At 34.8% G+C, this 10,137-nt stretch overlaps 1 protein-coding gene across 2 annotated transcripts; it reads left to right on the top strand.

The window, feature by feature from the left end:
• The first annotated feature begins 4,892 nt into the window (after positions 1–4,892).
• On the top strand, positions 4,893–7,564 carry LOC142631595 (F-box/kelch-repeat protein At1g74510-like). Of its 2 annotated transcripts, none has more exons than XM_075805795.1 (2): positions 4,893–5,083; positions 5,830–7,564. In XM_075805795.1, the coding sequence occupies exon 2, from the start codon at positions 5,869–5,871 to the stop codon at positions 7,195–7,197; it is 1,329 nt and encodes a 442-aa protein (XP_075661910.1). In that variant the 5' UTR covers positions 4,893–5,083; positions 5,830–5,868; the 3' UTR covers positions 7,198–7,564. The 2 variants fall into 2 exon arrangements, with proteins under 2 accessions (XP_075661910.1, XP_075661911.1); XM_075805796.1 differs by having other exon boundaries at positions 4,913–5,083; positions 5,841–7,564.
• The last annotated feature ends 2,573 nt before the right edge of the window (positions 7,565–10,137 follow it).

Genomic DNA, 10,137 nt, shown 5'->3' with positions numbered 1-10,137 from the left:
ATCTCTTAAAACCTATCTCTTACAACATGTTTAAGTCTCACATGTGAAATTGATGCTACATTGGAAGTATATCTCATACTTATGAGGTTTGCTCGCATGTGAGAGGGATTCTACATATAATCGTTAGACAAAATAATAAATCTAGACATAAAAGTTGAATACCCTCAATTTTCACTTAGCAAATTATGACCTGTTATTATTTTGATGTAATCTGTAACCCTTATTTTTTTTCTCGCATTTATTTAAGAATCCTCATTTTACTTATGTTGTTTGTAGGTCTTGAAAATTCACTTTAAATAGATGACTAGGTGGATTATAGTTTTAACTTCAATGCATAACTTGATTTTTTGCCCCCAATTTATTATGAAGATAGATATTGCCTTAATTGTAACAAGAGTTTAGTAACTCAATGGCATTGCCTGCTATCTTTTATAAGGAGAACTATAATTTGAATCCTCATTTCCTTATATTGTTGTGACTATTAAATTATAAAATAAAATAAAAAGTACTAAAAAAATGATATTCCTTAATTCTAAATACTAAATAGTCTTTAAAAAATCTTAACTGTTTTGTTACAAAATAATATGTTAGATTGAATTGTGTCAAATGCAACTTGATAAGTAAACAGTGGACTACATCTATATGCATCTATAGTGATTTGGGGTTAGTGCAAATGCATTCACATGAACAATAATATAGAACAACCACTAAAGACAACAATATTTAACTTGGTTCAGCTATAACCTCAAGCCTACATTCATGAGCAACATCAATTAAAATCCACTATCAATAATATAGATTACAACCAAACTCGCATACTCATACAAACAACATTCATAAACCTCACAAACACACACCAAAAACAAAAAACAAAAACAAAAACAAAAACAAAAACAAAACATCTCACAAAGACAAACTCACAAACCTCACACATAAACTCAATCTCAAAGTCTCAAATACACCATGACTCTCTCACAGGAAAATAGACAAATATTCGAATTACTCTCAAAGAAACTCACTCTATGTTCTTCTAAGAGTCTTCTCCTCTTCCTATAAAGGAGGATCCTTGGGCAAAAGTCACCAAAATCTTTGGAACAAATACCTATTTATAAGGCTCCTATACTATTTCTTGATGGATAACGAATACCTAATTATATCTTCAATAAGGAACTTTCCTTCTAGACTAAGGAAAATTCATTTTCTTCTACACTAAGGAAACTACCCAGTTAAAAACCCAAATCCAAATATGAATTTGAGACAATTCTAGAAGCATCCTTCTAGAAAAAATTGTTAGATCAATTAAGCTTTTTCTTGGAATTTTTTTTGTTTCTCTTTTTCAAAAAAAAAACTATATTGCTATAAGCAAACTACAATCCAAGTGCTTCTCCATTTCACCTAACATAACACATCCCAAACTCCTTACAATATGTTTTGAAATTTAGAGGAGAAGGAGAATAGAATAGAAGACAGGATTGGAGAGAGGGGGGAGTAGATATCTTATCGAATGTTTTAAAAATTAAATTGAAGGAGAGGGAAGCAAGGACCTTCTTTATAAGGTGAAAAGAGAAGAAAAATAATTTATTAAAAATGGAAAAGTATACTCATCCTTAAAACTCCCCATTCAAATTCCCCCAATTTGAAAGAATTGAAAATAAGGGTTTTGGGTTTTGAGAGGTAGGGTACCCACTTTAAACCCCTTCAAATCCTTTCCCGGTTATCTTTTAGAAAAACATTCAAACATGAGGGATTGTAAATCTTGACCCCCTTCCTCTTCACTCCCCTCTAAAAGGAAAATACTTTTTCAAAGTAATATTTCTTACTCAAATTTTAGTTACTATACATTAAATTAAGGTAACTTGTTTTAGTGCTAAGGATCTACAAACAAATAGATTAAAAGTAATGTTGGACAAGAGATCAAAATTTGGTCTAAAAGAAGAAATTTCAGACTACAATATATTGAATGACAGTTATCTCCTTTAGTTCATACGTGAAAAGAATTATTTTTCATTTTTAATCAATTACACACATTTTATGAAAACCAATGCAATATAAAAGAAACTAAATAGTGTGAATTGGTGTTACACTAAATATATAAAGTATCAATTGCTATCTGTGTATTTCAATTAGTTAATTGGTAAAATTTATTGTAGCTGAGTAAGAGATCTAGAGTTCAAACTTTGTTTATATCAAAAAATCAATTGGTGTCTTAACCTAATAATAAGAGTAATCATTATGGAGTAAATGTCATAAGTTTAAATATACCGTTACAACTCTTATACATTAATGTTTTGAAAATTGAAACCCAAAACTCATAGTTAGCGATAGACAACAAATTCCATATCAAGATTCACATGGCTATCCACAAATAAAGGTGTCATACATCATGCCCACTAAACTAACATCTAATCTTTCTAACCCATATACACTTTAAGTTTATGGCATTGGGAGAAATGGTTTGACAAGCAAGGGAGTGATTTTTGGTGAGTAACAAATTTGGTAGCTCTCCCTTTGGTTAATGTGTTAGCATGGAACACATGAACCAAGAGATTCGACTCCATTTTGTTGCATGCATGTTATTTCCTCTTAATTTGCCTCATCAATACAAGCCGTCATCCACTACATTAATTAAATGGCCTCACTTACTCTTTACCTTTTCAAGAAAGCATCTTTTCTTTTGTAGCTAAAACCAAGTATTATTTTCATTTTATAATTTTCTAACTAAACTAAGTCTACCACAACCTTCTACTCAACATAAAGATCCCCTCAACCCCTTCGTATTTATGGTAAAAAGTTTGTCCAATAAACCAACAAACATCTCTATTTAGATAAAACCAAACCACACCCATTATGAAAGGGGAATCAAAGAGGACTAAAGGGGGAGGTAAAACAAGAGGGCAATCAGAGAACATCAATCTATCTCACCTCATTCCCATTCCTCTTCTCAATCTCATTTACTTAGCTTCTAAAAACATTCCATCATGAATGGACACATTAGATCTCACTCTCTCCACTTCCAAACAAATTCTTCTCTTATTTTATCATAAATTATTATGTACAATATTTTACTTTCCTAGAGCATCAGTAGAAGAAGCTTCTATGGAATAAGTTTACGGTCTAGCTAACTTGAATGTTTTACCACAGATTCATCTAACCAAGTTAAATATGGACTGAGAGGCACACCCACTTATTGGTTTCAACGTGTTTCTAATAGAGGCTTAGGTAGTCTAAGATTCTAGCTCCGCTAACTCGAATGTGCTCTCAAAGATTAAACTTTTCTGATTTTAACAACTTGAGCACTAATATGTAGAATAAGGCTCAAAAGCCTTTATGTTGCAAAATATCCCACTAAACACCAGTGAATGACTCATAGTACTTCTTCATTACGGCTGCCAATATTAAATGCCTCTCACCAAGACTGAATGCTTTGGCAGAATACTTCGACATACTAAAACTTGCCTCCCTTGTTGAACTTTATATCTTTTTTTTTTAATCACAAAAGCAACCCCCCACCAAACCATTTTTGTTGAAAATTATAATTTTCGCTCTCCCCTTTATATTATGAACAATATAATATCAAAAAGATCATCTTAATCAAATTCTTATTACGCTATTTAATCCCTAAGGGGAAAAACAATGGTAACGGCCAAAGGGTGACCAATGACATGAGTTTCGGACTATACTTCCTTAAAAACTTTGGGTCTAATTATTGATATATTAAAACACGACACATGTACCCGCCACAAAAAAGACCCTTAACACTACTCTATTTAAGTTTGGTGTTGAAATAATTGAATTATACCCCCCCCCCCTCCTTTTTCTTTATTTTTTTTGTTTGTTTGAGGTAGGAGAGGGGAGATGAAAACAAAGGTTAGTGTTAATTGGGCTACAAGCACGTTAGCCCTCCTTTGTGTTACCTAGTGAAAGCAAAAAATTACCAAAGCTTTATATTATTTAACATTATTATTGTCACTTTCCCTCATGCATAGGAAATTCATATCAACATGCATTATTAATTTAGAATAAGGTAATTCATATCCATATGCATTATTATTTATGGGAAAAAAAAGTCCTTTTTCAATCAATCACTCATCTCCATGCTTTCATTTCCATTCGACCAACTTCTCCATAAACAAAAAGGTTCCAAATTCTTTCCCTATCTCAACCCCTAAATTTAGAAAAGTTTAATCTAAACCTTCTAGTAATTGATAAATCATTAGCCACCATGTTGATTGACGTTGTCCAAACTCCAAACTATAGGGACTTAACAATTAACATCAAATATGGACAATCCAAATATTTTCTTTATCAAACCCCCTATCCCCCCAAAATAGAAAAGAACAATCCAAAATTTTTACTTATAAAAAAAAAAAATTAACTGTTCACTAAATAGGGAAAAAAATTTAAAGAAAAGAGAAAACAGAGCAAAGTTTAGTACTTATTTTTTTTTAATAAATTAACTTTAAATAAAAATTTAAACCTTGTACGCCTCCATTGAAACAAGGAATAACACCAATTAAATTACAATGCAATTGTTGTTTCTAGTTGACATGAGAGCTAAAATACATTATTTTGCAATAATACTTATTTTTTGGATAAATTAAATTTAAACCTTATTAGTTTCCGTTAAAACGAGAAGAGTAAAACACCAGCTAAGTTACAACGTTATTATTGTCCCTAGTTGATATACGAGCTGAGTACATTAGTTTTACAACACGTGCAGAAACGGCCGTTAGCGGTTTCAGTTTTGTTTTGGCCGCAAATCTTAAACGGCGACTCTCACTTACTGGTTGATGGGACCCACTTCCCTTCTCTTTCCGTTAAAAAAAAAAAAAACAAAAAAGGTAAAATTAATTTTTTATTTTTATGCACCATTTTTATTAATTAATATTAGCACAATGCTCCCTCTCTCTCTCTCTCTCTTATTCTCTCTCTCTCTAAACACAGCGAATATAACCAGAAGTAGAGGGAGAGAGAGAGAGAGAATCTGAAAGAGAGAGAGAGAGAGAGTAATTGGGGTGTTATTTAGAGGGAGGTGGAGCAAGGAGGAGGAGGAGAAAGAAGTAAACGTTTTCTTATCCAATTTGTAAGCTTTTTGCTCTGTCTCTTTTTTTCTTTTTTCTTTTTTGTGTGTGTGTTTCTTTTTTTTTTGGGAATTTTTTTTTTCTGGGTATTTAATCATTTATACAATCTCAGGTGAAGAGAAGGGAAAAAGAATATATGGGTTTGCTGTAAATGGAAATTTTAAATGGATCTGTTTGTTGTTTTTTGTTGTCTATAAGTTTTACAACTGCATAATCAGATTTGGTAAATTTTTATGTATTGGCATTTTTAGTAAAGTCTGGCATGTGATTGATTGTCAATTTGTGTTTTTGTTTCCCGTTATATTTATATGTTGGAATTCACCTGAGATCTGACATGGTAATTCTCATTTTTCAGGCATGAATTATTGTTTCACAATGGTATGCTGTATTGTAGATTAAATTTTGATTTTTTTTTGAGGCTGTTATACATCAGTATCATGCTTTGACTTCTATGGATATGTTTCTGATTTTTGTTATGCATTGCATTCACTTTTCTTTTAATTAATTGGAATTTAGATTGATAGAGAGAGATTTCTGAAGGGTTTGTATGAGTTGTTTATTTTTGTGTGATGTCTGCATGTTTCATTAATGGATAATCTTTTCATGTAAAAGGGGGTATGTGGTTTCTTGATTTACTTCAAAGATAACACATATTTAGTTGATGGGTTTTTTGTGTGTGTGGAGTAAATGGGGAATATGAATTATAATCTCTTGACTAATTGGTGTTGTGTTTGGCTTTGATGGTAAGCCTTTCTTTAGGCTGGTTGGATTGAAAAATTCTGTCATCATGTTGGAGGGTCCGTCCTATCTTGTGACGAGGGACTTGCCGAGCTCGTGTGAACAAGAGAGCAAGTGGATTTACAGTACTTTACGTTTGATTGAGCTGTCATGCAGCAAGCGCTGTTTGGTGGATGGAGAAGAACATCCATTGAGAAAGTCATGCAAGCTATCAGATACTCGTGAGGGAGAGGGAACAAGGAAGGGTTTTTCTGACATTGTTCTTGTCCAAACTGAACAACCAGAAGACCAGGACCACAAAGGGGAGCAGTCAGATTCAAGTTCTCTTATCCACCAACTGGGGCGAGACATATCCATTAACTGTCTTCTTAACTGCTCTAGGTCTGATTATGGCTCCATTGCATCACTGAATAACAGCTTTCGGTCTCTTATTCGGAGTGGGGAGCTATATAGGGAGAGGCGGAAAATGGGTATCATAGAACACTGGGTTTACTTCTCTTGCAGTCTCCTTGAATGGGATGCTTTTGATCCAATTTCCCGCCGCTGGATGCATTTGCCTAGAATGCCTTCAAATGACTGCTTCATGTGTTCGGACAAAGAGTCGTTGGCCGTTGGTACTGAACTTCTTGTTTTTGGAAAGGAAATAACGTCCCATGTTATTTATAGATATAGCATTTTAACAAACACGTGGTACTCTGGCATGAACATGAATACGCCTAGGTGCTTGTTTGGTTCTGCCAGCCTTGGTGAAATCGCAATTTTAGCTGGCGGTTGTGATCCACGTGGCAATATCTTAAAGGTGGCTGAGCTATATAATTCCGAAAAAGGAACTTGGGAGACTCTTCCAAGCATGAAAAAAGCAAGGAAAATGTGCTCTGGGGTATTTATGGATGGGAAATTTTATATTGTGGGTGGAATTGGGGAGGGCAACTCAAAATCGCTTACATGTGGTGAGGTATATGATCTGAAGACAAGGACATGGACTGAGATACCTAACATGTTCCCTGGACGAAATGGAGGGGCTGGGGCGATTGAGGCACCTGCTGCCACCGAAGCACCTCCTCTTCTTGCTGTTGTAAATAATGTGCTTTATGCAGCTGATTATGCACAAAAGGAGCTGAGGAAATATGACAAAGAGATGAACTCGTGGATCACAATTGGGCGATTGCCTGAGCAGGCAACCTCAACGAATGGTTGGGGATTAGCATTTAGGGCTTGTGGTGATCGGCTAATTGTTCTGGGTGGACCTAGGGCTTTAGGTGGAGGGGTGATTGAGCTTAATTCTTGGGCCCCTTCTGAAGGCCCACCACAATGGGACCTTCTTGCCAGAAAGCAATCCGGCAGTTTTGTGTATAATTGCGCTGTGATGGGATGCTAAGGTTTCCATTTTAGGTGATGCCAATTTGTGTGGAGTCCTTTCTGGATGGAATTTACAGTCTTCGCTTTTCAAGGAAATTGGATTATGAGTCATGGGTTATCTCTGCCCTCCTTTTTTGGGGAAATTTCAGGTTTTAATTAGAGTCAGATACTTTCTTAGAAGGAGGCCTGCAGGTTTATTTTCCACCCCCCTCCCCTTCATAATTGCTTCGCATTTTTACTTTTCTTTTTTAAGTTACCATGAGAGCTTTTTAAAGTTTGGCTTCATGTAGAACAGGCACAGGTGAATAATCTGAAGTACTGGTACATGTTTTAGGCTGTGATGACTATTTGCATAAGTTTTATTCAATCATTGCAGAATTGTGCAATTGCTCATGATTCTTATTTGCTTTACTTTCGTTGAAGAGATTAGATACCTTCCCCATCCCCCCCCCCCACCCAATCTCCCCCGGCAGGCAGGGGGCAAGCACTAGAAAAAGAAAAATGGCTTTTAGACGGTGAGATTTTTGTGTGAATGACCTATAGTGTTGCCTTGTTAATGTGAGTTTTGGAAAAAGTTTTTATGACTTTACTTAGATTAAAGTTTCACTGAGGTGGAGTAAAAAATTAGTAACAGAAATGTACATTAGGGTCTTTCTTTTAACTCAGTGTCACGCTCCATATGCACTTGATCATTAGAGGAAAGTCCCTGGTGAAATGAAGCCTATTGTTGGTTCTATTATAATTATTTTTGCAACTTGCTACTGCATGTATCTTTTTAACTTGTTTTCTCTTGTTTGTGCGCAATAAATTAATTACCCTTTAACCCCACTGGTCGGACATGTTTTTTGGTAAGTGATTGGTCAGATATGTTACATAATTGTTCCCCTGGTCTCTGTCCTGTTTGATGCCTGGCTGACAGCTTAGTCTCTCTCTTAAGCTTCTTTTGAATTAATATGGTCAAGTTTAAACATTCAAGTTACACCCCGATGTATCTCTTTGTTCTTAACATGTAAGTTAAATTCATACCTATTGGATACTATTTCTCATTCAATTTATATTGATCTTTAAATGTAGGGTGGATTTGTTAAAAAATTATATATATGTGATAAGTTCATCTGGTCATCAAATGCCTGCAGATTGTGCACTTAATTCCTCACTATACTTAATACTGGTTAGTTGCCTTAAGCAGATTTACTCAGATCTCGAAATAGCCCTTTTGTGTGACACATTGTTTCTTTGCCACTGCATTAACTATATGTTAGGGTCAAGTGATAATCATGGTTGATTACTGCTATGCCAAATGAGTTAGAGGTACTACTCGATGACATTCAGTGTGGTTGGGTATTTGGATGAAGGATATGCATTAATATTTTACTAGGGTGCTATTAAGATACATATATTCTAAATAATCATCTTTACGTATCTGATGAAATTTATGATGCTGCCATCAATTTGGTAATTCTCAATCTTGTTTCCTTAAAGAACTCCCTAGTAATGGTAATAAGGAGATTTCTGTATATTATTGTTCTTTATGAATTTGTGACAGCAATGAATTATGAAGGTTGAATATCAGACATAGGATATTTTGGATCTGAACAGAAGCAAGAAATTAAGTCTTAGTTTTAGTAACCTTATCTTAGCTACATGACCGAATTAATCAAATGGTTGTAATCTAAATCTACCTTGAATATGAATACTAAGAAACATTGTTGGGGTGTCTGCTTTGGAAGTAGGGGGGGGGGGGGGTGGATTTTTGTGTAATGGGGTCACATCTATGTGGTGAGCTTAGTTTTAATGTATGCCAATTTTCCTAAGACAAAGGGGAAACATTTCTTGTCTTAATGCATGCCAATTTTTCAAAGTGATTTACAGGTTTCTTGATTTGTTGAGAAATTTTGGTCGTTCTCCCACTGCCATGGAATTTACACTTGTTGATAAACATCTGTGTGGTGAGCATAGTCTTTCAGCATCAGTATATTAGAGAATTTTTTTAGCAGATCTTGGACAGTAGTCTTGTAGCTAGTTATACTGAATTGAGAATTATCAGTGATTAAGGGTTTATGAAAGAGAGAATGCATGTGATCTCTGTCTTTGCTTATTAGTTAAAATATTCTATAGCTTATAGATGATTGTTTTTTAGGTCTGATTGTGTCAGAACCTTCTATAAGAGGTCACTTGTGCACCTCCACTGTCCAGACCCAAAGAAAGATTTGTTTCTCCGAATGAGGGTTTCTTTATTAAATTATGCCATTTATGCGGCTCCAGACCCAAAAAGTAGAACTATTTGTCTACAATGATAGATTATATTATAAGACCACCATCACATCACTGCAATTGACTTACAAAATTTTTGAGGTCGACTATAAATCTTCAACTGACCTATTAGGGTCAGTCACATATTCTTTCATGTCCTTCGACTCAAATGGTAGCATTGGAACGTAAATTCTTTTCTTAAAAAATTATTTTAATATAAGGGTGTTCTAATATTTTGCCGGACTATTCTACTCTTTCGAGTTTAAGTCACGTCCCAACTCTCTCCACCCAAAAATCCCTCATGAATTGATAATGTGGTTGATTGGACTTAAGACTTCTGGATTTACTTCGGCCACAGAAAGGTTACCTCATGGGGTGCAAAATTCATATGATCATGACTATACCTCACTGGAAAAAGCAAACAATAATGGGAAAAAGAAAAGGATTGCTTATGATTTCCTTCAGATACAAACACACATCAATTCTGAAATTTGAAGGACACACCAAACGGTTTTGTACTGTACTGTTTAGCATATTTACTTCTTCTTTTTTAATTTTTTTTCGGGGGCATGAGGGTCACTTTACATGACCCATGTTGTGAACAACTTGCAACCAAAGCATCAAAACACCCTTCTAAACAAGTACAGCCTGGGACTCTCTCTGCTCTGCACTGTTTTTGGGGTCCTCCTCCTTTTCACTCAAAGAA

This window comes from Castanea sativa, chromosome 4, assembly GCF_040712315.1.
Source record: "Castanea sativa cultivar Marrone di Chiusa Pesio chromosome 4, ASM4071231v1".
Classification (NCBI taxonomy): Eukaryota; Viridiplantae; Streptophyta; class Magnoliopsida; order Fagales; family Fagaceae; genus Castanea; species Castanea sativa.
The sequence above is the reverse complement of the archived record's forward strand: the minus strand, read 5'-3'. Positions and strand labels throughout refer to the sequence as shown.

What these genes read in the sequence shown, in the direction of transcription:
- LOC142631595 (XM_075805795.1), top strand. Translation starts at nt 5,869, where the DNA reads ATGTTGGAGGGTCCGTCCTATCTTGTGACGAGGGACTTGCCGAGCTCG.